The following is a 27,762-nucleotide window of genomic DNA, read 5'->3' as shown; positions in this document are numbered from 1 at the left end:
TTTTAACATGAGAGATAAACACAGTATTTCTTTAGCCGAGCTTAACAACTATGTATGCAGCTGCAAATAATAACATAAGGGCAGCCTAACATTTCATTGTTATAAAAAAAAAGACATAACTGATTAATTCTTACAATTGGAATCAAATTGGAAGAGCTAATTTTAAAAAAAGATAAGCCATTGTTTTCATGGATGAAAGGATGCTCAGCGTTGCATGCCAGCAGTTAAAGGCTGCGATCAACAGATTTTGATTATAATTGAAATCTTCCCAGCCGGTAATAAAATTCATTCATGTCGGTAATGACCTTGAACAGAACGTGGCAAATACTTAGCTGCTTTCCGGCGTTTTCTCTAATATCATTCTTTTGGGAGTGTCTGCTATAGCCATTATATTCTATGACACGTAGTTCTAAATGCAATCGCTTCCTAAAAGACTTATTCTTAGGCTTTTCTTTTTAATAAGTTAACGAAGTGATTAATTTTCTGAGATGACTAATTATAATCAAAAGAATTTATAGAAAATTGCCGCATTCATGAGAAGTTTTTAGGGGGTAATAAAACTGAAAGAATAGAAATCAGATATAGGCATTCATTTTAACTAATTTTTGTATTACGCAGTCTTTTATCTTCATTTGAAAGACACTTAAAGAAAACTGGACATAAAATGTTAATTTCCCCTGCCGCGATTACAAGGTAGCCATTTTAAATTCTATTCTTTGTAAGGAAATTTCAGGTAGTTTCGAAAATTCTGAATAGGTCTCTTATTAATGTCAGTATCAAGGTCTTTATCAAGGTAATATGTTCACGTCCCCAATGTAGTATTTCTTCCTGTCTATTTAAGTCTTTTCCTACGCTCTTACATACATTTCCCAAATAATCGTCACTAATATTTCTAATTATTAACATAAATTAATATTTCTAACTTCATTCTTTATGTTTTAAATTACTAAGTAGGAAGTGAATTCAAAACATTCTATGCTAAATAAATTCTATTAATAAATTTTAAATTTTTAGCCTAAAAGAGGCTAATTGTCTCAAAATGAGATTTTCCATCGAATTGCACCATAAATGCATCATTTCACTTTTCATACGAGTCTGTTGACATTCGTCATAACGTAAGATATTTCTGCAATAGTATATTACAGTACAAGTGAAAAAATTGACAGTTTCACTCACGCGTGTGTCGGATTTGCGCAATGCTTATGGGGTCCCACAAAACTTTCGTAAATATTATGGGGTCCTGGGTCGCGATAAAATCTCAGTGATAAAAAGGGGGTTTCGACTGAAAACATTTTAAGAAGCCCTGATTTGAACAATAAAATGCATGATCTATAAAATAAAAATATATTTAATATTTTCATAAAATGACGTTATATGTTTTTTATTTATTTCATATTTCGTAAAATTTAATGAATAAATAAAACCATAACCTGTAGCTGCTAACTGCAGAGGATACATTTCTGTAAAAGAATATTTCACAAAAACAAAAAGTTCAGCAATTTTAATCAAAAATCTAAAAATACAAATAAAAAAAATCTGAAACCTTTCTGATTTTACATTAAGCACAAAGAGACTTTTTGTAAAGTTTTGTGTGTTATCTTTATTTACTAAATATCATGTTCTTCGCACTTAAAACATAAAATTCAATTCAACACCAATATCGCAAAATAATTTTAAAATGAGCATATCTCCAGAATTTACGATACACAGTCTTGCGCGCTGGAAATAAAAAAAAATTCATAGAGTATTGACATTCCTCGCTTTGAAATGGTTCAGTTTGTTAATCAAAAATTCCCTAAAGTGTTACACAATATGAATCGAATACAAAAAAATTTAAAATTCCAAATTAGGGCTTCCAGATTAAAATATTCGGTGCAAGATTACGTTATTCAAAATTTGATAGCTTTAGGTACTGCTATTTTATCACAATGCGAGAAATATACATACATTTACGCAGATTATTACAACGCGAGAAACATACATACATTTATTTCATTATTTAATTTCTTTAAATATTACACAGGGCAATAATATTTGGTAGCAACTATCTGAAAGTGAACCGACATTTACAGGGGACCAACGCAAAATGCCTAAACGAAATTAATAGCCCTGCTGAGCTAACGTCCTTTGGGGTAAAAATACAAATAAAAAAATCTGAAAGGTTTCAGATTTTAATGATCGCCCTAAATGATTTGTTAATTTAGTTTAAGTTCTTGCTGAGTTCGCAGTCTACCAGTCTGCTGTTGCACTCACTTCACTCCTGCTAACCTATTTCGTTTTGTCTTTTTAGCTTTAGTATTAAGCATCACTTTCTTCGCACTAAAGCCAGATGCATTTCAACAGCAAAATTTCAAAATTTTAACAAGCAGCGTACGTTTAAAATTCCAATCAGTGTTAAGAGCTGCCATATATATATTCTGTTTTTTAATTCCACATTCTGTGTATTAAATATCTCGTTCTTTGCACTTACGAAACATAAAATTAAATTCAACAGCAAGATCACACAATGCAATTTTCTATTTTTACCTCAGTCTTTTCTCAGTTGATGAAAAAACAAATGGCTTGGAAAGCTTTTACTTTCCCTGTCTTTTTTACTTCTATTTTGTATGTTAACTTTATTTATTAAATATCACGCTCTTCGCACATGCTCCACATAAAATTACTTGCAACGGCGAAATCCCAAAGTATCTAAAAACAGGTGCTTTTAGAATTTCCGATATATAATCTCACGCGCTGGAGATAAAACTGTCTCATTACGTACAGTACTGCCACTGCTCGCTTTCAAATCACTGAGTATTTAAACAGAAATTCATTCAGGTTTGACAAAACATGCAATATAAAATTCGGGCTTCCAGGTGCACATGTTCGGGTGAGGATTACATTGTTCAGAATTTGATGGACCTAGGTGCCGTCGTCTATTCACAATACGAGGAATTTATGCAGATTCTGCATTAATTAATTTCTTAAAAAATAATGCAGGGTGATAATATCTGGTGGCAACAATTTAAAAAAGAGATTCGCCGTTTACGACGAATTCGCCGTTTACGACGTCCAGCGGACGACGCAAAATACATTTTCGAGACCAATAGCCTATTCGGGCTAAACAATTCACGTAAAATTATAGATTAAGTTTATAAACATTTGCTTTGCTTCTGGTTTTTTAAGAAGATTTAATTTACAAGAGTACAAAATGAGTCTCAAACGTCTTAGGATTCATTCTTTCAACACATCTCAGCAAACTTTCCAGAGATCATTGACTTGCAAATGCAAGACAGTGTTATTGCTATGACACCTCGAATTCATTTTCCTGAACTATTATCCTCTTAAGGACATAATTGTTTATTCATTTAATCATTTTTTTGATTCAGTGAACATACGCTCTTATGGAATTGAAAGAAGATCAAGCCTCTACATATCATGATTTGATACAAACGGGAATACATGAATTCTGATTTATTCAAAAACTTGTAACTGGAGATGAAACAATATTTTTTACGTGTCATCTTGAGATAAAACTGCAGTTATCTGCTTTGGTTGAAGAAGATTCACTAAAGCAGGCGGAATTTCTGCTTCAGAAACATGTTGGTGACCTTTTTTTTACTTCCTTGTACGAAATAAAAAGGAAGTATTGTAATCGTGAAAAGCTTCAGGCAGCATATTTCAACGAAAATATACATTTTGCCCGCTTTCAAATGCAATTTCACTATGTTTTTGCGTGATATCTGTAACGCAAGGACAGAACAAAGGACTCTTTTCCTCTAAAAAAATTTAAAAACTGCTTTAGAATGAATTCTGAAGAGAATTTTTCGTGGCGTCTGTACGAACGTATGCACGTACGTACGTACGTATCTCGCATAACTCAAAAACGAATAGCCTCAGAACGTTGAAATTTTGTATATAGGGCTACTATAACATGTAGATGTGCACCTCGTATTTTGGTTTCAATCGGCCGCACCAAACGTATATAAATATATTTATAAATATATCCACTCTGTTACCCGGCTCAGTGATCTCAGTTTCTTTACTCTTATATGTTTGTAAATTGTACATTTTTTGCTTTAAAAATGATTGAATTATGTTGTTCTTATCTTCCGGTTAAGGTTTTTATGCCTTTAGTAAATCTGTATGCAATATTTTTAGAATTATCAACAATTTAAAAGTTGTTTAAGTGCCGCTAAGCCTAATAATTTTTTTGATGGCGGCCATTGCTTGTTTACATTTGAAACAGCACAGTAGTGAATTTGTTGCCAATCTAGAGAACCGTAGCTTCGCAACAACAAAGATAAACGCCTTCATTTATTATTGCGATTTAAATCATTTTAAATCCTTTCTGGAATTTTTTCGAGGAAATAAGTGTTTAAGATTTACTTAATTTTTAATAATTAGTAATTTAATTTTTAATAAATAGTAATTTTTAATACAAATATTTTAAGTTTTTATGTATTTTTGCCGTGTCGCGAAGTGAGAACTGAATTAATTGAATGTCAAATACTCAATCGTTTGTGAAAAACTGCTTCTTTTTTGTTTTGTTTGCTTAATTTCTTTTATACATCGTTCTAGCTTTGTTATAGTATTTGAATAGAACATGTGGCAAAGATTAGATAATTCTTTAAATGATACAAATTTTGTGCATTCTGAGTTATAATATGAACGAAATATAATACTGTTAAGTGAACCTAGCGCCAGAGTGTCGCTATGGTAAACAAATAGAGTGAATTTTAAAGAATGCATTTTTTCTATTGCGGTTTATGCGCTGTCGGCGAAGAAGATTTAATTCAATCCAATACGTTTGAACGAAATGCAAGAAAAAATGCGTATAATTTAATATTCCGTACAAGGAAGTAATGTGGTGTACACATCAGATTTTTTTATTAAAAGAGTAATTCACGGGGACATTGTTTCGGAGAGAGAGGCAGCGAACTGAATATTTTTAGAATACCTATTGGAAAGATTTTGGAAGATAATTTAGCGTTTTCTAAAAAGTAAGAATGCAGTTTTCTTCAACTTTCGATCTTTCACGAACTTAGCCCTAAAACGTTTGAAAGGTAAGTTGCATAATTCTAGTAAATCCATTTTGTAAATGAAAATACGAAAACGAACGCCGGGATTTTGCAACCTTATCAAAAATTTAATCATAAATGTGCGGAAATTATTCTTGAATTGAAAGGTTGTGAAATATATTTTTTTTTTCCTCTGCTCATTAGTATAGATGGGGTTGCTAGTCGTATCATAGGTGGCGTTGATAGTGACGCAGTGAGCGGTTCTCTATTCTTCTAGTCTGCATTCGTGTGGACTGAGCAACAAAAAGCGCAATTTGTGTTGTGGTATGCAGAAGTTAAATCAATTGTATCAATGCAATCATTATATCGGCTTTATCATCTGGAGACAAATCTCCAAATGATAAAGCTTTGAATCGATAGATAAAAATTTCAAACTGGAAGCTTAGCAAAAGGTGCATCTCCAGAACGACCACGCACTTCAGAAGAAAATGTCGAACGCATAAGGCAGTCCTATTTTAGATGTCCTAAAAGGTATATTGCTCATCGAATTTTAGAATTGGGTATTCCGAAAACTACGATTCAAAGCATGCTTCATAAACGTTTACGACTTTAGGACCTACAATATTTAGCTTGATACGAGCCTGAAGTAAAACCTAAAAGCGAGTTGGATTTGCTACGTCTATGATGTTAAGACTTGATGATGACGAAAGCTTCTTAAATCGTCCTCTTTTCACAAATGAGGCGATGTTTCATATCAATGGGTGTGTCAATCGTCATAACTGTTGCATTCGGGGATCATATCAGGCGACAGAAACACCCACCTATACATTTGTGGTTCTCCAAAAACTGAATGTTTGGTGTAGCTTGTTGTACAATCGCGTTGTTGGGACTTCCTCCTTCACAGAGCCCAGCATAACCGGAAACATTTATCAGGTTAAATGATGGAAAATTCTCTCTTTCCACAAATGGGATGCATTAAAAACATCGTGAACATTGGAAATATTACTGACATCTGCCACCTGAAACGTCGAACTGAAAACTTCACAGATGCTTCACAACACACAGAGGGAGATTGAATATCATATTGATGTCTGTTGCGCAACTAATAGTGCACATATGGGAGCGTCTTGAAACGCGTAAAACTTTGTATCTTTTTAATACATATTTATAGTCATATATGTTTATTAATTTGGACGAATGCTATTTCGGTTTGCGAAGAAATAGATGATCGCTATAGTTGGCTGAATAAGTTTTCTAGAATCAAAAAATAAGTTTCGCTTATTTAAAATTTTAATATTAGACGTAAATATAGAATTCTATTTGTCGCAATAAAGTTACTCAAAATAAAGGGAGAAAATTAATATAGCATGCTTACTTTGTCTTTCGGTTTCTGCTTTCTTCGATCGATGTTCCAGAACACTTCCCGCAACGGAAAGAACGAAAAGGATCACTATAGTTATTCTGTAATGAAAGGGTATTATTTTGCACTGCAAATAAAATGGTCAATTTATGTTAGAAATAAAAATCTTAACCTAATACACGTTTAATTGATTTATATGAAAATAATTTATTGGCCCAAAAAGACGTTTAAAAGCTACGACATAAAAAACAAAGATATTAATCACATAATAAAATATGGCCATTGGTTGATTAAACGGCGTGATAGGTAATTTTAGCATAGTTGGAGCCATGCTTTTATATTTCAGCGAAAAGAAATGGAATTGTGTTTTAAATTAATTTATTGCAAATTAATAACAAAAGCAATTTAGCCATTTGCTTTTCGGATCGAGAGAAGGCGGAGATCTGAACTATAGAGGGCAATTCAAGAATTGGATATTCGCCCTAAAATAACAGCAATCTAAAGAGGCCCTCAAAATCCTAGACAAATTCAACAGTTATAAATGCATACAATAATTCTCGTAAAAAATTTTAAATTCTAGCAGGTGACAAATACACATCAGTTTTAATTCGAATTAATCCTATTCGTTGTTAAAGTTTCGATTCCTAAACCAGAAATTATTAATTAAAGGGTTTTATAACTATATGCGTCATTCGATTTATGTGAAAAACCACACGACAGCGATTAATTTTGAAATGACGCAGTTTAGAGAAATTTATTACAAACAGTTACTATTTTTAGGACAGAAAGTTGAAATAACCAAATTAGTTAAGGGACTATTGCAACTTAAAGTTAAATTTTTTATTTACATGTTTTTAAACTTACACATATATATATATATATATATATATTATATGTAAGATTAAAAAAATACACACACACAACATATATATATAAATAAACTTGTATAAATATTTGTATGTGTTTAATCAAAGCTTTACTTTTTATTTCTGTTAATTTTACCATTGCATGTTAGCTTTTAGAAGTCAGCGTAATCCGAGACAATGACAGTTAAATAATCCTAGACCATACTAAGGTCAGTCTATGATAAATAATCCTAGATAAATAATCATACTATGGCCATAGTATACTATGGCATATTAATCATACTATGGCCATAGTATGATAAATAATCATACTATGGCCATTCTATGACAAATAATCCGAAATGACACTGTGGCCAGACACTATGAACAGCGTATGGCAAATTATCTTAAATGACACTATGGTTACTCAGTGGTAAATAATTCTAAACCACGCTATGGCCAGTTTTTGACAAAATAATCCTAATTCACACTGTGCCAGCCTATGACACTATGACCTGCGTATGGAAAATTATCCTAAATTATACTAAATCTATGATGCTATGGCTAGTCTATGGTAAATAATTCTAAACCACGCTATGGCCAGTCTTTGGAAAAATAATCCAAAATGACACTGAGCCAGTCTATGGCACTATGTCCAGTGTATGGCAAATTATCCTAAACGACGCTATGGTAAGTCTATGATGCTATGGCTAGTCAGTGGTAAATAATCCTAAAAGATACTGGCCAATCTATGACAAACAATCGTAAACCACACTATGGCCAGTCTACAACAAATAACCCTAAACGACACTATGGCTAGTCTATGACACTACGACCAATGTATGACAAATTATCCTAAAATATATTATGGTACTCCACTTTCGTCTACAATGCTATGGATAGTCAGTAGTAAATAATCCTAAAGAACACTATGGCCAATCTGTGACAAATAATCTTATGACAAATATGTGACAAACACTGTGGCCAGTCTATATATTATGAGCTGCCTATGGCAAATTATCGTAAAATAAACTATGGTAAGTTTTTGATGGTATGGCTAGTCAGTTGTAAATAACCCTAAACCCTACTTTGGCCAGTCCATGATAAATAATCCTAAACGACAGTGCGGTTACTCTATGACACTTTGACCATATTTGTATGACAATGTATGACAAATTATCCTAAACGACACTATAGTAAGTCTACGATATAATGGTTAGTCAGAGGTAAATAAATCTAAACCACACTATGGCCAGCCTACGATAAAATAAGCCATCCTAAACGACACTATGACCAGTCTTATGACATTATACCCAAGTTATGGTTAATTATCCTTAACGACACTATAGTAAGTCATCTATGATGCAATGACCAGTCAGTGGCAAATAATCCTAAAAGACATTATGGCTAGTCTATAGCAAATATTCCTAAACGACATTATGGTCAATCTACGATGTTACAGCCAGTATATGATACATAATCCTAAACGACAGAATGGTCAGTCTATGGCAAGTAACCAGTAAGCAACATAGTAATGCCACCAGGATGAATATCAGGAATGATGTATCAAACATACTTTTTCGAATGTTATTGCTTTCAAGGTAACTACTGCAAAGCCAAACAGCCTTAGAAATGTTTTTTGTGAAATTTTTTATTTATTATTATTATTTATTATTTTATTTCCTATGCACAAATTATCTTTAGAAACTTATCTTTGGGTGATGAGATGCAAGTAAAATCCAGCTAGTAAACATGAAGGTAGAATCCAATATCAGAACCAGAATTTATACAATAAAATTTTAAATACAAAGAACTAAATTTAAAATCCTGCGAAGAATGTCTCATGTTGTCTCGAATCTCCTAATACAGTTTAAATAGAGAGATCTCTATTAGAGCAAGACAAAGAAGGAGGTTTTCACCATCCATGAAAACGTAATTTCAAAGAGGACACAGGAATATCGAAAGTTGCGAACTTTTTCAAGTGGACATCCATGCAGTCATGTCCATCTGCTTGTCAGAATGCAGCAAGCTACACTGCCTCAAGGATAATCTAGAAAGTGGAGTACCTGCATTCGATTTTCAACAAAGTGCTTAAATATCTGTTTTTACACTAATCGTCATATCCATAGTCATTGATTTAAGTGCGTTTGTCTCTCAACAAAATCTAACGACTGCTTCAGTGTCCACGTTCTTCAAACTGAACAGTCTGAAAGTCTTAATATTAAATTCTTGAAACTAATTAAACTTATCACGTTTTCTATGAAAGAGAGTTAGAAAGTTATGGCTTTCTCCATGAAATAATGTAAACAAATTAATACAAACAACTTACATCACAGCGACGTGGATAGGCTCCAGTTTGGAGGCTTCTTTGGTATAACATTTGGGTATTTTAAGCTGAAAATCAGTTGCATTGGCCACTAAAAATAAAATATTGTATTCATACAGAGCGAATAGTCTAACAAGTAAGCAAGCAAACACAATCATTGCTCACTATATATTTATATACACAGTTTAAATCAAAATCACCTTTTCTAAAAATAAAAATAGCGAAATTGTCACTAATGTAAAATGAGATTGTTTTTTAAATATGTGATTAATATTATAGCTATTATTGCTTCAAAAACGTGCAACAGCCAAATTATGTTAAAGCAGTGTACACTCTGCACACGAACAAGAACAGGGGGCAGTTCTGTACCTCTCGTTCCACTGGTCCCATTGACGAAATGTAACTTGAGTTTTCCATGCCTCGAAAGCGCAAATTAAGACATGTATTAGATTTATGTATGCCTTTTTTTCAAAATCGGACTTTTTTGAAATGATATACGGACATAATTTGATTTGTAGAAACTTAATAACGTTTCTACGAATCAAATTATGCCTAAATATTAAATTTTGTAAAATTGATGAGAAACTTACGGAGAAATTTAAAAATTTGTCTTGGCGCACTTTTTCCAGTTTGCGTCCAGAATAATTGACTTAACGACATTCTGAATTGATGGTAACCTATTTTCCTTTTCCTTTCATTGCGCACGAGGGGGAAAATAGGTGCATTCTTTCAAATAACTTGAACAAAGTGCATAAACCACGTTTTGGGTTATTATCGCTTATAACAAACAAGTCAAATATCAAAACGCTCCAATATACTATAAATTCACGTATATCTTTGGAAATTTTGAATAAAAATTCTGTTTTTGCAGGTATGCTTAGAAATACATTTAATTTAAGGTGATAGTAAAACGTTTGTAGGCTATAACAGAAAAAAATGTTTCCAAACATTTATAAAAATTTCTAAAAAATACAAATTTTCAAAATGAATTAGAAACAAAAATGCGAATTTTATTTGGATTTAAACTAAATTTCCAATTGTGAAAGAGGGAATAAAGTAAATTTAAGAAAAAAATGATATATTAATAAATATATATTTCATTCAATTAACATTCTCAAAATTAAAATTTTTTGAGAGCTAATTTTTGAAAACTACTCATGCGACTTTTACTTTGGCCTAGTTTCAGTAGTAAAATCGAAATATGGAAAAATATAGGTACGTCATTTCAGAAAAAGTCCGTTTTTGTGTCAAAATACCTATGTTAGAACAATACTGTGTATAAATGTAATACGTATTCTAAGTCGTACTTTCGAAACATGAAAAATTTCGTTAACCGGCCCAATGCAGAACGGGACATACAAAATTATATCTCTCTTCTCTCTCTCTTTTTTCAGAACTTCAAAAAGCACAAACTATCACTGTATCAAATGACATCACCGAAAAAACTTCAAAAAACATGCGGAAATTTTAGTCCTCAATCCAAAAATAAAAACAGAACAATTCCAGAACACCAGACAAAGCCAAACTGTATGAAACCGAAACCTGAACAAAAAATCACTTCAAACATGAAACTTATAAAAGAACATTTTAAAACAGTTTTAAAAACAAAATTTAATGTATTTTACCTCATAAAGGTATGCTTCTAACTTGAGCAGATCTACCAAATGTGTTGAAAGCACTATTTGTAAAATCATCTTGTAAAGACATTAGGCCATTTAGAAGCAGGAGTGATGAAAAATGAGCAACGCCCTCGCCTCACCGGGATTCGAACCACGGACCTCTCGAATACGCGCCCAGCGTGCTGTCCACTACACTACGAAGGCATGCTAAGAAAGCGGGAGTAATACCTTATAACCTTCAACTTTTATTTAAAAAATAGGAGTGAACTACAAGATGGAGAACAGAGATTTAGTGTAAAAATGAGAGACGCTAGAGACGCTAACATTCAAAAAAAAAAAAAAAAAAAAAAAAAAAATCCAGCCTTGCCTCCACAAAAGACTTTAGAGAACTGTAAGAAAATTTGATTCCAATGCCAATATTATAAAAAAATGAGACTACAATGAAAGAAAAGAAATGTAACATTTTTTTCAGTTATTTAATTTATGATATCATTCTTTGTAAACCTTTCTTTGTAAGATCATTCTTTGTAAGATCATTCTTTGTAAACCATTCCAAATTCCTGTATAACAGAGTCGGAAACTTCGGCAGCCAAAAAAAAAGTACAGTTAGATATATTTGGTAATGAAACAATTGCCATAAAATACTTAAATGAATCATTTCACCGTTAAAAATATAATTACCTTTGTCAGCAATATGCTGCACATCTTCAACTGAGCAAGCAGACGGCAAACAAACAATTAACCTAAGAGCTTTGGCATGAAGTGCTTCGTAGGCTGCATGAAATTGGGCACCAAACTAAAATAAACAAACAATAAATAAATAAATAAAATAAACATAAACAATATTTTTTTTTTAATTTGAAAGCTTTCAGATTTTATATTACGCCCAAAGGGATGTTTCTTTCATTTACACACACGTACACGTTTCGAGAGCATTTCGACTAAAAATATGTGAAAACAGTATATCTTTAGAATTTCCAAAAAAAAACAGTCTCGTGTCCTGGAGATAAAAATATTTTATTCCATAACTTTGAGTGCTACCTGACTTAACCGACTACCATGAGCTTCAAATGTAAATATAGCCGCCATGTTAGGACTAGCGAGACTTACATTTTTAAATTGTTTGTAATTCTCTAATTATTGCATGTAGATAAACTGAAGGCATAAAATAATTAACTGGAACTTGAGAAAGGAGTTTCAACGTTGTACAACTAGTCGTTTTTGAGCTATGCGAGACGTGCACGATGATTCTAAATTACTTTTACAAATTAAGAGGTGTGATAGTGCTCGTCCAGATGAGCAATAACTACCATAGAACATAGGGTCTCATTCCACTCTGAAAGGCAGAAAAGAAGAATATTATAATTCCAGTCTGAACTTTTAACAGTGTTGGAAGAGAGAATGAACGAGACCAAATGTTCCATAATCAGTTTGACAAACTCACAGAGAGTGCACAAAACGGATAAAACCGAAAACTTGGCGTTCGAGTGTTCATTCGAACTGACACTTTGATGGCTAAAACTCAAATGCACATCTTTGGTTGGCAAGGTCTCAACCTCGCAAATGATTGAAACAAGTTAATTATTTAAATTATTAGGGGAAAATTATCTATTAGGGAGAAAACTACCTTGATATTAAGTATCAAGGTAGCAGTTGTTTTTCTCTTAGCCATATTCTATGATGTCTTCCTGGACTTTCTCTGCTGATTTCTACTTGAAGCGCCCTTCTATGGGACACGAAGTTCTGACAGCCGGAACTCAGCATGAGATTTTCATACTAATCTCGGCATGCAGCGGACGTTAAAGTTTGTTGATAATATATATAATAATATTCGTTAAAGTTTGTTGATAATATTGACTACAAAATTAACTTGTTGCGATCGTTTGCGAGGTTGAGACTTTTCCAACCGAAGATGTGCATTTGAGTGTTTACCATCAAAGTCTGCGCTCGAATTAGCGCTCGAACGTCAAGTTTTTGGTTTTATCCGTTTTGTGCACTCTCTGTGAGTTTATCACTAAACTGATTGTGCAACATTTGGTCTCGTTCATTCGCTTTTCCAACACTGTTGTAAGTTCAGGGTGGAATTCTAATATTCTTCTTTTCTGCCTCTCAGAGTGGAATCCGATCCTGTGTTCTATGGTAATTATTGCTCATCTGGATGAGTACTATCATCCCTTTTAATTTGTAAAAGTTATTTAGAATCACCCTGTATACATACGTAGGCACGAACAGACGTCAAAAAAAAAAAAAAAAAAAAAATTCCTTTCTGAACCTATTTTACAATTCATTTTGGGGGGAAAGAGAATTCCTTTATTCTGTCCGCATGTACAAATATCACGCAAAAAAATCGTCAAAAGTATTCGGGAGCGGTCAAAATGAATATTTTCGCTGAAATATGATACCTAAAATTTTTCGCGATTACAATACTTCTTTTGCTTCGTACAAGAAAGTAAAATAAAAGACACACGTCAATTTTAAATTGCATAAAAATGCGACCTTAGTTTGTAGGATAAAACTCGTAGGACCTTAGTAGATTTTGGATAAAACTCGTAAGTTCAAAATCCAAGTTAAATGAATACTGCTTTTTAGAATAATTTGAAATGTTTTTCATTCAAGTCACGTTACTGGAAAATCGTTCACTCTTCGACACTTTCTAAGACCCAGATTTTCTAGAAAACTGTTTTCCCTCTCGGATCCAAAGGTCAAGGGGAGAAAAAAACGTGACAAGGAAAGAAAAAGAAGGTGTGTGAAAAGTCACGCGACAGTTAACTATTATGTAGGGCATTCACCTTTACTTTCCTTTTTAATAATTTATTGTTGCGAGAAATGTGAAATTTTTTTAACAATTAAAGAAACGTAAAGTACAATAGATTAACTGTTGTGTGCGAACTTTAGTTAATCGTGGGTTTTTTTTGAAAATAATAAAAGTAATAAAGTATTTGAGCAATATATAGAATGTGACTGTATGTTTGATTTATTTCTTTATTAAAACTAGTCACTAGTATGGCTAGTCACCTAATAAAGATATTATAGGAAAGAAAATATATATAATGATTCCAGGTAGTGTAATTTCATGCTATTATTTTAATGTTTTTAATCAGATATATAATAAATTAAGTTAACTTTTGACTTAAATAATTCCGATTTAAGTGTGAAAAACAAATATTTTTAAGAACTGCGTTTACTACTTTTAAATCGCTTAGCTATTACCGCATAACAGAGGGAATAAATTTGAAAATTAAATATCCTACGTTTTACTAAATGGCAACACATTGGAGAGTGGAAAAAGAGAATATTTTATTTCCGGGAATGGCAACACTTTGCTTTGAAATAACCTAATATGTTGATTAAATCTGAAATTTAAATATCTTTTCCAAATGGCAGCCCATTTTTCAAAATCCTTTAATCACGATGAAGGTAGAAATGTTTTATTTCGAGCAGTGACTTCTAAACCATCGAATTTATTAATCAAAAATTCATGATACTCGTACAAAAAGAAAATAAATTTAAAAAATTTCGAAATTCGGGCTTCAAAGTGCGCATGCCCGGGTAGACGACTATATGTGTTTCAAGTTTAGTGGTTCTAAGTGCCGCCATTTTGCCACAATGCGAGAAATATTCACATATACATACATGCAGGTTCTTCCTTCTTCAATAATAGGGTATTAAATAAAGACTATCGTTAATATCAAAATAAATAACATCAAAATAATGAAAATTAATAAAGATTTGTTTGCTGCATCTAGGCTATCTTACGCTTAACAGGGCATGGAGGCATTTTTTTCACATGTTTCAAATCAATTTTTAACATCATTACTAATTTTAGCTATTTATTATATTACTAAAAATTTTTTAAAAATTCCTAAAAATCGTTGAGTTGACAAGATCTCGAAATACAGTCAATGCAATTATGTTATATCTGTTCTATTTAGAAACATAGCTGTAATTCTATTGTTAGTTGATGTTATTTATTTTAAGTACTCCTTTCTGTTTTTGGTTTTTAAAGTGTAGAGACATTAGGTTAATTGGAAAAGCCGGAGAGATGAAAATGAACAACTGCCTTCGCCGGGAATCGAACCTCGGACTTCTGAAATACAGGCCAGACCACTACACCAAAGGCACGCTAGGAAAGCGGAAGAAATACCTTATATACTCCCATTTTTAAAAGGCGACTGGGGTTTTTAGACCAGTCGCCATTAGGGGACCCAATCGCCAAATCCTGGGTGTGGAGAATCCAACACTCTTTTAGTTTCGGCGCCATTGTAGAGACATTAGGCATTTTTTGGAAGCAGGCAAGATGAAAAATGAGCAATCGCCTACGCCGGGAATCGAACCACGGCGCTCTGGAATACCGGCCCAGCTTGCAGAACCACTACACCACGAAGGCGGGAGAAATACCTTATAAAAGTAAAGGAAAATTTCTGAATTTTTTTCCTGTTTAATCCCATATGAGTTAAGTTACATACCTAACTATTTTGCAATTTCCTTTCATTATTCTTTCACATATTTGCAATTTCCTTTCATTAATCCATTTTGTTATAAATTTTAGTTTTTATGTTTATCTTTTCCAATGGTGGGCATTAGGCATAATAGGCTTTCGTCACTACTAAGGGTGGAAGAAGTGGTCACTCTATTCTGAAGGCACCTAACAGGTGGGCCACCGGAACAGAAAGTTTACATCCATGCCTTATCCAGGATTCGAACTCAGGTCCTTTGACACGGCAGTCAGAGTCAATAACCGTCTGGGCGGCATACATTTATATATCAGTATCTTTAACTTTTTTTATGTTTTTATAAACTTTAGAGCTTTAACTGCACCGAAGCTCAGCTTTGGTACTTTTCTATATTTCAGATAAAATGTAATTTTTAATTCTTCATTTATGTAACTGAACCACAATTTCAGCAGAAAATTCTTTTGATCCCGAAAGTTTTATTTGAATAACAAATAAGCCTTAAAAATCAATCGGTGCTAACTTCTGTTAACATCCTTGTTTTTTCCCTAGAAAGTAAACCCTGAACGGAGTCTGATATTTTTAAGGAGAGAAAAGCCCTCCACCCAAATGTCGAAGGCAAGTTCAATCAATTTACGGCAGTAACAAAACGCCCCTTTGAGCGTAATATAAAATCTGAAAGCCTTCAGATTTTTTTTATTATTATTTTAATTATTAATACTCTTAGTTTTTTTTCCTTTGCTTTTGGTTTTGTTTCTTTTCCTTACGGTCTCTCACAGAGCTCTGGCACTTCTACTTTGGAAATTAAGCCTTGCATAGAACTATATTATTTTCTAAACACGACTAGAATGTAGGGCACAGAGATAATTTAGATTTTGAATTTTAAGAATACAAATAAGATATAGAATCCCATGTAACAATGTTTTGATTGCTCCTACATTAAACTATATTAATTGCAGTTGTGTAAATACAATCATCAAGCTTGGGATGTTACTTCTTACCGTGTCTTCTGGATCAGCTACTTGGACGTTAGCAAGAGAAAAGTTCCCCAATTTCGGTGGTAGGGGAGGTTTAGCCTCCACAGCACAAGAGCTCCCTCTGAAGGCCAGCTGTCCATTTTTCTGTCGTACTTCAATATCGAGACATTCATCAAAAGATCCGAAATCTGCCATCGTTCCCATCAGGATCCCGGGAGGTAATTTAGATGTTGCATCCAGCACTGCAAAGACATTTCATAAAGTAAGAAAAAACTGATGTTATTCTGCATCTGCGAACTGCTTTTACATAGGCTATTCATTCGCACATATTTTAGACAATTTGGCTGTTCTATAAAAAATCGTCAGCTTGAAATTTTCTTTTAACTGCAACTATATTTTTGAAAGTCTTAAGTTATCGTCTGCTGGTTAAAAGAAACAATGGATGGAAGGCTATGTTTGTCTTTTATCAAACGGAAATTGTTCGTATCTAGTTATCAAAAAGCGCCATGAAACTCATAGTTTCTCGATTCTAAAGCTATGATAGGTAATCCTTACATCCAGATGTCAGGCAAAAAAAAAATCGTTAAATTGCATTCGATAGCTGTCAAAATGGATATTTTCGTTGAAATATGATACCCGAAAATTTTCGCGATTACAATACTTCCTTTACTTTGTACAAGGAAGTAAAAAATATCAGATAAACAAAGTGAAGGAATATTATTTTACAATTTCACTAAACAGTTTTATTATAGGTAACGTCATGCAGTTTATATCGTATTTCTCTCGCCTTCTTAGCGAGCCTTCGTGGTGTAGTGGTCTGCACGCTCAGCGCGTAATTGAGAGGTCCGCGGTTCGATTCCCGGCGAAGTCGTTGCATATTTTCATCTTTACTGCTTCCAAAAATACCTAATGTCTCTACAAGTTACTTATCCTTCCTTTCCCATTCTTTTTTTAGACTATATTTTTTCAGAAAAACTACCAATACTGCTTTATAAAAGAGATCAATTAGATTGTGATCTTTAATAGTTAACTACGTAAGTTTAAAATTCTACTAACAGTTATGTGTAGCATTAATTTTCTACTCCAGTTTTTGAGTGCTTAAGTTTTCTTCTTGCTTTTTTTTTTAAGAAAAATGTATTAGTTTTTTTTTTTTCCCAAAAATATAAAATATATAGGTCATTCCTCCCAGCCCTCGCAAATGAATATACATTTACAACTTTTAAAGCCTGAAAATGCATACCTGCGATGTTATCGTCAGGCGATAATTTGTAGGTAGTTTATTTTTTATCACGATATTTTCAACTACGATATTTTAGAACTGCAAGGTTTTTCCCTTGTTTTCTTTTCTGCCGCCATTATTTGTACGACGATGTTTTCGCCCTGCGTTGTTTTTCCTCTAATGTTTTTATCCGCGATGTTTTTTGTCCCGATGCTTTAGGCGGACACCAACATGGATACGAGTCAGTTTTCCCTCCGCGCAGAGAGATAGCCCTCAAGTTGCGTTGGTTTACTAAATTAACCAAGCCTTCACATATAAATATAGATCTGATGAGCTTCGCTGTAAACAACACAGAAAATAACAATGGATAGAAAAGGCGATTTCCTTTGATAAAGGAATCAAATTCAAGATAATTAGACTAAAATATTACGCTGTACAAATGATAAAAATATATTGCTAAAAGACTGTAGGGAGCCATTGTAAAAAAGATGAGAAACAGTAATGAATATCTCAAGTTTTAGAAAAGTGATTATGAAAATTATAGTAAACACTTTGTTTAATAAAATGTTATAGAAATGCTTTCAAATACCAATTCGCTGCCAATTGTTCCTAAGGTTCTTACCACGTGCAACTACCATTCAGTTGCTAAGTCCAAAGGTTTGAAGATTTGCTACGCTTTCTTGATTATGCGCATAAGCCACTATTGCAACATCTACGCGGACTGCTAGATGACATTAAAAGACATGTGTCCCCAATAGATATTTAAGTCCGTTTTGGAAACTGTAAGGAATTTTCCCTTTTCTTCTTCGTGGAGAAAATACTTCCAACTGGCAGTCGGAAAGCCCAGAGTTCGAATTTCGGCGAAGTTCTGAATTCCAATCTTTTTCCTATTTCCTGTTCCAAAACAGATCTAATGATAAGTATGGCCCAAACTAAAATATCGTACCTCTGTCGCCGTTTAAGTGAGGGAGAATGCAGGTCATTTTTCTTTCTCCCTAACTCGTGCCTTCGTGGTGTGATTTGAAGAATGTTCGGTTAGCACTGGGAGTCCGCAGCTCGAATACCAGCGAAATTATTAGTCATTTCTGTAGTTTCTTTCGCCAAAATGAACCCGATGACTCCATGCGTGGCGTTCGGAGGGGGCAATATTTCGTTATAACCCGGATTTAACGATTTAATCCTCTCCTTCTCAGTCGCCGTTTAAATGCGGCAGAATGTAAAGAAATGTTTCCTTTTTTACCGTGTGTGTTCGCTATTTAATAAGAAGGCACGTGAGAACTGCAATCGGGAGGTTCGGAGTTCCATCTCCGTTGAGAGCATCGCTTTGTTTTTTCATGTTTAATGTTCCTATAAAATAAAGAACAGTTTCAAGACATCTTGACGATGAAAATTTCTGCAGCACGAAACATTCGAAAGGGGAAAAGTGTACAGGAATACTACAAGACGAAAGTCAGGATGCAAAGCATTCGATGTTGCAGTTTTCATGTAATGAAAAATTATTTACGTAATAAGCATGCAGTGTAATGTACTCCGTAGGTAGTGGCTACATCTGAAATTATACATTTTAGATATGCATCAGGCCAAATAAATGTTTTACTAATCAACATCTTTAGGATTGTTATTGTTGTTGTTACCAATCTCACTTGCCTGAGAGTGGTCAACACGAGCCCACGAGATTCATCGTGGCAAGCACCAACTGCAGCAATGCCTGAGCACTATATAGATGACCAGCTCAATTCCACCCTTCTTCCCCTAACCTACCTCTCGAGAGGACTTTTCAGCTCGCCCCATATTTAGAGTGCTCCCATGCCCCGCAGACATTATACATTTACTTTGAGCAATTAACTCTGATAACGAATATATGAGCTCCTAACAAATAAATAAATAAATAAAATTCTGTTCTGTATCCTTCAAACAATCAACTATTTCGATTTCAGTATTTGGATTCGCGACAAAAACATCCCTGTCGCAGGATGTCATTAACAATAGAACCTTTTTTATATCCCAATGAAATTATAATTACACAGTAAGCTAGAAAACTCTTTACACGAGAAAGGTCTTCGTAATCATTCGTCAAGTAAAGCGCTTAACAGGTGGCTAAGTTTCCAAAGGTCATCACTCCCGAAATCAACTCGAGCTGTATCGGACCTTCACAATTCGAGAACGAAACGTGATCTAATTTCAGTCGCCGACAGGTGAAGTGACTGACATTCACTTCCATTCACCGATAGAAGGTTTTCCAGATCTTCCAGTCGTTAATATCTCTGTAGAACTTTCGTTCACTGGGACTCGCCGAAAAAGTTGCTTCCTGATGCCCTTGGTTAAAGACTTTTCACGAATAGGTGGAGCAGCGTAGGCAAAGAAAAAGTGCATTCATCCTTGTAAATAGAATATCTTCTAGAAGAATTACTCATGTTTACTGGTTTTCTTTTCTTGTCTTTTTTTCTCCTTATATTGCTTCATAGAATATTTCCTCCGCGGTAATGCTTATACATTTCCTTTTAAAAGAAATTACTAAAAGAAAGGCATAATTTAAGTTGTTGCAATTCTTGTAAAATAAGATGGCCGCTCGTCTCATTGTGTAGAAGCTATTCAATCATACTTATCAGAAATTAAGAAGCCTGAAATTGTAATTGTTTTTAAAAACATAAAAGTCCTACGAACGGTATGATTTATAGCGGCTCATGTAAATAATCATTGTATTTTATATCAATAATCAGAATTTTATCATTATTATGGGTTCAGCTAGTAATGATTGAAAACAGAGAAGCAAACTGAGTTTCTTGCTTTTAAATCGCTTAGTTTATTAAGTGACTAGCCGAAGTTATGTTAGATTGAGAGTAATGCATCTAATAACAGAGAGAACGATAACGCTGTAATCCTTCTCTAATAAAAAATTTCCATAGAAAAATAAGCTAATTCTATCTCATTATATCAGCAATAATAGCACGCAGTTTTTAATGATTTTCGTCTTTCTAATCGAATAGTCTTAAAAGCTCGAGTTCCATCCAATCTTTCAACTATCTTCAATTTTAGTCGATTAGATGTGGCAAAAAATGGATCATAATTGATAGTGTAAAACTTACACGTTATTAACAAACTCTACGGTTTGAAAGAGAGCAGCAGCAACCCTTTTCGAAATAAAGCATTTTTATGTCCAACGCTCGAGAGTGTTGCCACTCGGAAAAATCAGTGCGAAAATGAACGTTTTCAGAATTTTTAATTAGTATTTCGGCTGATTAAAGTCATACGAAGATGGGAATAATCGAAGTGGCTTGCCACGAATTTTCGGAATAGGGAATAATGTATTTAATGTTTGGCAATGCTATTTTTATTTCATTGTAAAACTTAGAAATATTTTCTTAACAAACGCTAGTATCTGAAAGCGAGAAGTGGCAACAACTTTCTAAATGAAACAGATTTTCATCTCCAGCTTGCCAGGCTGTTGCCACTCGGAAAATAAGGGCGAAATTATCGTTTTTCGAGTTTTTAATTAATATCTCTGATTTTAGCTACTTTTGTTTGGAAAAAAGTGGACGTCGACCTTTTCCAGGACCCAGAAAAGAATTGTAGGAAATTTGGTGACGATATAGTAGTGATTGAGCTATTAGAGGACAACGAAGCACACAGACTTTCCTCTTTGTATATATAGATAACAGACAGATTAAATTTGGATAAAAAATTAAATATCTTACGCTTTTCCAAATAGCAATAGAATGGCTTATTGAAGATGAAATTAACTTGTTTCACGCAGCGAAAACATATTTGTTTTAAATTCCGGCTTCATTCATTAAATTTGTAAACAAATATTTTACCCTTTTCCTAGTGGCAACCTAATTCTTTAAAATCGCTGAGCGTGTTATTGTTGTTGTGACTACTCTCACAACATCACTAAGCATGCATATGTTCAGCGTACTGTTTCGGTTTACAAATGATTTTTCAACGCTTATTTTCCAATTGATAGCAGCTCACACATCCGAATTTTTACACCACATGCAATTAATTTTTACCTATCGTAATAAAATATTAGGTTTATTGAAATTAAAAATCTGATGTGGACAGCACATGAATCCCTCGTAAGTCCCATTAAATTTTTGCTGCACTTAATTTAAACTTAGTTCCTCAAATTTCGTTAGAGATATATTACTCATTCAATCAATTCAGTTCTGAATTTGTGGTAAGGCAAAAATACACAACAATCAAAACATCTCCATTAAAATTTCTAAAATACAGAAAAATGTAAAACACAAAATTCAGTTAAAAATAATTAAGAGAACAAGTTTTAAAATTAAAATTAGAGTTTCTACGGCAAAACAAGCAATTCGGCCAACGAACAGGATTGATAATTCTACAACTATATGCATGCAAGTTAAATAAAAGCATGGCAGAACAACATAATTTAATCTTCTATAGAAAGAAATTGTACAATTTGCCAACATATAAGAATAAAAAAACTGGACTCACTGACCAATAAAATATTGGCGCAAAAGCAAACTTCTAAATTTAAATCACTATAACCACTTTTATTTTCTATTTCATTTGGGAACTTCATTTATCTGTCCTAAAAATAGCGCTTAAGTCTAAACTGCGTCATTCAAATTAATCATGCAATATTACGTAACCCCTAATGCCCTCTTGATCAATCACCGAATTGTAAACCATAAATAAAAACTGACTCCCTCCCTTCTTTCTATGAAGTGATGTGTCACTTTCGCTTATGCTTTCCTCCTGGCCAGAAGCTTTGCGGCTACTTTCTTTGTTCAAGGAATATGTGCTGATCTAACAGAAATGTAGAGCCCATAAGACGCTCGTCCGTATGTGAACCAAATATTTCGAATCCCGACTTGCTTTCCTCGATAATAAAGTTATCTTGAATCCGGACATGTTTGCCTTGACAAGTTTCTTCGCTACTCATCTATTACGCCATCGCCAAGCTCCAAATCCTTCATTTTATTTCATCACATACACATATATACGTTTCGTGTGATCGATTGCAACAAAAGGGAGGTGCACAACTAGATGTTACAACATTTCAGCGTTTCAACTGGTTGTTTTTGAGTTATGTGAAATGCATACCTACGTACGTACTTTCATAGGTACAACGTCGCAAAAAAGGTCTCTTCTGAATCCCTTTCTAACACATTTTACAATTTTCTCTAACCACTGGTTTTTGTCTTAGATAGGATTCATTGTAATTGTTTGTAAATGTGTCTGTTGCTAGTGGCCAAGAAAAAATGTCATAAAATAGCGAAACGAAACGAACTATGAAAGAAATTTCTCTGCTGCAAAACAGAGAATATTTTTAATGCTTGTTACCTCTTTATATAGATAAAGGTGATAGTTAATTTTTTTCCACTTGCTTGCATCATTTTATCATAAGGTAAATGTTAGGCATCATTTCCTTTGCACTTACCACTTTACAATTCAACAGCAAAATTATAAATAATTACCAGATGTCCTTTATCTTTTATAAGCTTCGTGTCTTTATTTATTCAATATCACACTGTTGGCGCTTATGCCACATAAACTTCGATTCAACACAAAAATCACAAAATACTTAAAAATAGTATATCTGTAGAATTTCCTAAAAATAGTATATCTGTTATTTTAATGCGTATGGTTAAGTCTCTTACACTAGAGATAAAAATGGTTTATTCCGTACAGTTCTCCAGTCTCTTACACTAGAGATGAAAATGGTTTATTCCGTACAGCGTTGCCACTTCTCTCTTTCAAATCGCTGAGTTTGTTAATAAAACATTCGTTAGAGTTTTACAAAATGTGAAATAGATAATAAAACAAACTCAAAATTCGCGCTTCCAGGTTCTCGTGTTCGGGTAGAGGAGAACATAATTCAAAATTGGATGGCTTTAGTTACCGCTGTTTTTTCAGAATTCGAAAAACATGCATACATTCATGCAGACTGTTCATTATTTAATTCCTTTAAATATAATAAAAGGCGATAATATTACGTGGCAACATGTTAAAAAGTGATACAAGGCATTTAAGTGTTTCAACGCAATTTCGAGATTGATATCCTATTCGGACCTAACGTCCCTTTTTGGGCTAAAAAAATTAGATTAATTTGAATTTATATTGTATTAAAACAAAGAATTTCCTCGATGCAACTCTAGAGCACATAAATAATTTTTAAATAAAAATATAAACACTTCAGTTAGTTCAATTACCTAGAAAAATAATCATTACACTTTTTTAACCATTTGCATTAAAATAACATCTTAAACATCAAATTGAAAATGTTTTGTTAATTATTAAAAGTTATGGAAACATATTATTAAAAATATTTACTAGGTTGTTGTTAGATGATTCTTCCGATTATTTAAAAACACACACGCATTTTACCGTTTTATTGAATTCATTTTATTTTCTTAAAGCTTCTTTAATTATCGATGCTAATGAAATTAAGAATAAGAATAGAATGATATTACAGGTATAATTTAAAAATAATTTTATTTTCTTATCATCCAAACCTCTTTCTTGATTTCAGTATAATCTGAAATGAAAGGCAGTGTCTTATAATTACGTTTATTTTCTTAGAATCGTAAACTTCCTTTGGTAAACATACTGTAATAAAAGAATAATTTTTAAGGATTGCTTTTTATGTAATGCTTTGACCCAATTACAGAACGTTTCCTGCTTAAAAATTAAACCTAAGGTAAGTTTAAAGCTCACTGAGATAGCCTTGACCTTCCTCTCGTTGAAACTTCCTACATCTCTCTCAAAGACATAATATAGACGTGAATGTTATTTCCTTTAAATGTCATCTGTATTCAAGCTAAACAATGTAAAATAAGCTAGTTGCTTAAGAAGCTGCAGGCCAATGAACTTGTTTAGAAAGTAGAATGAACTTGCAACAGCCACCAAGTAAAAAACTTACTTTAATAGGTCAAATTAACAACGTTAACGCAAGGATACATTGAAAAGTGTAACACTTTCACTGTGTAGCTAATTCTAATGGAGGAAAAGCATGCGTTGTCATTTCTGTGGTTTAGTAAGTAATCGTTAGTAAACGGCTTCTGAATTTCTTTAAAAAATGATTTTTTTTTTAATAGACGCCTATATAAGAAATTGGTTAGTGACTGTGACTGCCGTACCGATGGGCCCGAGTTCGAATCTCAAAGAGGTATGGATGTTTGTAAATGTAGAGAGAGCTTGTGCGGCATGGGGCTATTCTAAATTTGCGACCAGTCTAAAATACTTTCGAGAGGTTGCGGGTAAGGAAAGAGGGTTGGAAGATCCTCTGACCCGTCCCCTTGGAAGCTCTTCTTCAAAATTGCGAGCAGGACTGAGCAGAGACGTACTGTCCCTTGTACGGTGCCCAAGGCTGTTGCCAACGATAGGAATAATTGTGCCTCCTTGCCAGGATGAATTTCGTAATGAATCGTGCCAGAATGAATTTGGGCTTGGTCTGATATCAAGACAAGCGAGATTAGTCACAAAAGCAACAACAATAAATATAACAGCTTACAACAATATGACAATGACAGGGAGCATTATAAAAGATAATTTATAAATAGCGAATGATAAACAGGAAATCTAATAATACTATGCGTCATACTTACAAGTCCATTACCCCACTTAGATCAATTAGATCTAAATAATATCTTGAACAATTATTAAACAATCGATAATTATTTCACATTACATTTAGCTTAATTATCTTGAGCTGAATACTGAGCAGTGGGGGAAGATTTAGATTGCAGTTGCTAAAGGAAAAATTTTTATTTTTGTTTAGTAAAGCATTTTAAACACTTTTGTATTACTATTAACTACAAACACACAGCTTAAACACATATATAAAAAGAAAGATAAGAAACTAAAATAAAAATTATTTTGTACCAAAGATAAAACTTCCTAATATCTGTTTTCTGTATGCTATTTTAACAATACCTAAGATCTGTAGAAATTTAAAATTTCTAATTAAAAAATTAATTTCCATTAATATTTAATTAGAACTAATTTCTAATTAAATTTTAACTTTTAATTAAAAAATTAATGAATTAATTAAGGATTCCTAGTGATTTGTATCTCTATCTTACTATTAAAAAATGAATTTCTAAAAATTAAATAATTTTCTAAAATTTAAATTTATTTCATAAATTCTAAATAAATTAATTTCTAAAAATTTGAAATTAATTAAGTTAATAAATTTCTGAGATTTCTAAAAACTAGAACAGGAAAAATAACGATCTTTAAAAATTAAATCAGTTTTCTGTAATATAATTGTAAATATAACTTCAGAAAATATACACACAAATATAAGATTTTAGTATCGATTTTAAAATCGAAGTATTTGCGCATGTAATTAATGGTTCTTTAATTTTAGTTGGAAACCAAATTGATGCTTTTAGAAAGTGATTTTAAAATGGATATAATTTAATAAAATATCTTTATTAAAATTGTAAAGTTTATAAGTGCAGAATGGAATGCCACACTTTTCCTAGATAATATTTTCAAATGTTAACTCCACTTAAGAAAGATAAAGTATATAAATAAAAATAAATAAACTCGAGGACGCAAATTTAATGTAATACAACACGATCAAAAAATGCATTATTCTCGCTCCAACTATTAATTTCAAATAATTTTAACTTCAGACATTAAGAACAAAAAATTTAGAAAAAAAATCTCAGATTCATTTAAAAAATAATCAGAAAATGATCAAGTCAATAATAGCTTTTAATTCTGGATGGAGAAATATTTTAAGTCAAAAGGTTGCTTTTTCGACTTGAAATGTTTCTTACTTAAAATAATTATTAGTGTTTCTTTCATTTAAATATATTTTAAAAATTTAAAAAAATATTAAAATGTAAAACTCACTTTTTACAGCCCATAATTTCCCTTTGGTGAGAGCTACAACGTATTTCATTAAGGATTGTGAACATTTTCGAGATATGTTACGTTCTTCGTTCAGTTTTAACATTCCTGGCAAAAAAGAACGCACAGCTCCTTTCATAGCATACTTAAAATTATCTTCTAGTGCCTGTATTATGTCAGAAAATTTCTCAGCATCACTTTTTTCTACAGTAATAGTCTCCGCTTCTTCTTCAGATGGAACAGTTTTTGCTAAAATGCCATACAGGAGAAATAAAAACACGAGAGTTTGAATCTTCGGAAGACGCATTATTGAAATATATTCAAAAAAGAGCTGCAAAATTTTATATTTTAGAATATAAGGATCTCAAAACAATCTTACTAATACAGAAAACGATTTTTTAGCTAAAGACATACTATTATGAAAACAGATTATTATAGAAATTCAACGCTTAAATGCGCTTCAATTTTATGTGACGTCACGCATTTTCGTTTGCGAGAGCGCTGCTGATTGGGCCTCCTCTTCCGTTTCGTCAGTTCAGCGCCGAGCAATTGAGATTCAGTTTCTCTAAGTTCTCTTCTAGAACAAACGTTACTAAGCTGGATTTTTGTATGAAAAAAATATAAAATAAAGAATGCGAAAATTAGATCTAGAAGCTATTCAAGGTCATAAAGGAGAGGATCCGGTAATACCACGTTAAAAATATGTTAAGATACAGTTTGGATGTCTTTCATAGCTTTCGTTTACAGTTTCTATTTCCTATTTAAATGCTTAATTTCTTTATGCTATTCGAATGAAGCACCAAAAATTCTCATTTTTAGAAAAAAGCTGCACAAAAATAAATGTTTTCTTTTTCAAGTCTCAAAACGGCATTTTGCGTTGAATGACTATAAACGGCATAACACTTTTCAAATTGTTGTCACCAAATATTATCGCCCTGTATTATACCTAAAGAAATTTTTAAGAAAAATCTAAAATGTTTCAGATTTTAAATTACGTCCAAAGGGGCGTGTTTTTTTTTTTTTTTTTTTTTTTTTTTTTTTTTTTTTTTTTTACGTTCTGTGTGCTACCTTTATTTATTAAATATCATGTTCTTTGCACTTAAACCATAAAATTTAGTTCAATAGTAATG

The 27,762-nt window shown here is 32.7% G+C and overlaps 1 protein-coding gene across 2 annotated transcripts in view; it reads right to left on the bottom strand.

Annotated features, from left to right (window-relative positions):
* Positions 1-27,087, bottom strand: part of LOC118181164 (nose resistant to fluoxetine protein 6-like) — a 71,184-nt gene extending 44,097 nt beyond the window's left edge. The window contains exons 1-5 of one of the 2 annotated variants that reach the window (XM_035350239.2): positions 26,636-27,087; positions 16,603-16,820; positions 11,832-11,946; positions 9,535-9,622; positions 6,376-6,461 (exon numbers count right to left, since the gene is read on the bottom strand). In XM_035350239.2, coding sequence (XP_035206130.2) covers positions 6,376-6,461; positions 9,535-9,622; positions 11,832-11,946; positions 16,603-16,820; positions 26,636-26,939 — 811 coding nt within the window. In that variant the 5' untranslated portion in view covers positions 26,940-27,087. The remainder of the gene's footprint in view (positions 1-6,375; positions 6,462-9,534; positions 9,623-11,831; positions 11,947-16,602; positions 16,821-26,635) is intronic. The other variant, XM_035350238.2, reaches the window with a different exon arrangement.
* Positions 27,088-27,762: the final 675 nt, after the last annotated feature.

This window comes from Stegodyphus dumicola, chromosome 1 (assembly GCF_044657685.1).
Source record: "Stegodyphus dumicola isolate Sdum_Otavi_A_Nest chromosome 1, ASM4465768v1".
Lineage (NCBI taxonomy): Eukaryota > Metazoa > Arthropoda > Arachnida > Araneae > Eresidae > Stegodyphus > Stegodyphus dumicola.
Note: the sequence above shows the minus strand (reverse complement) of the source record. Positions and strands in the feature narration are given on the sequence as shown.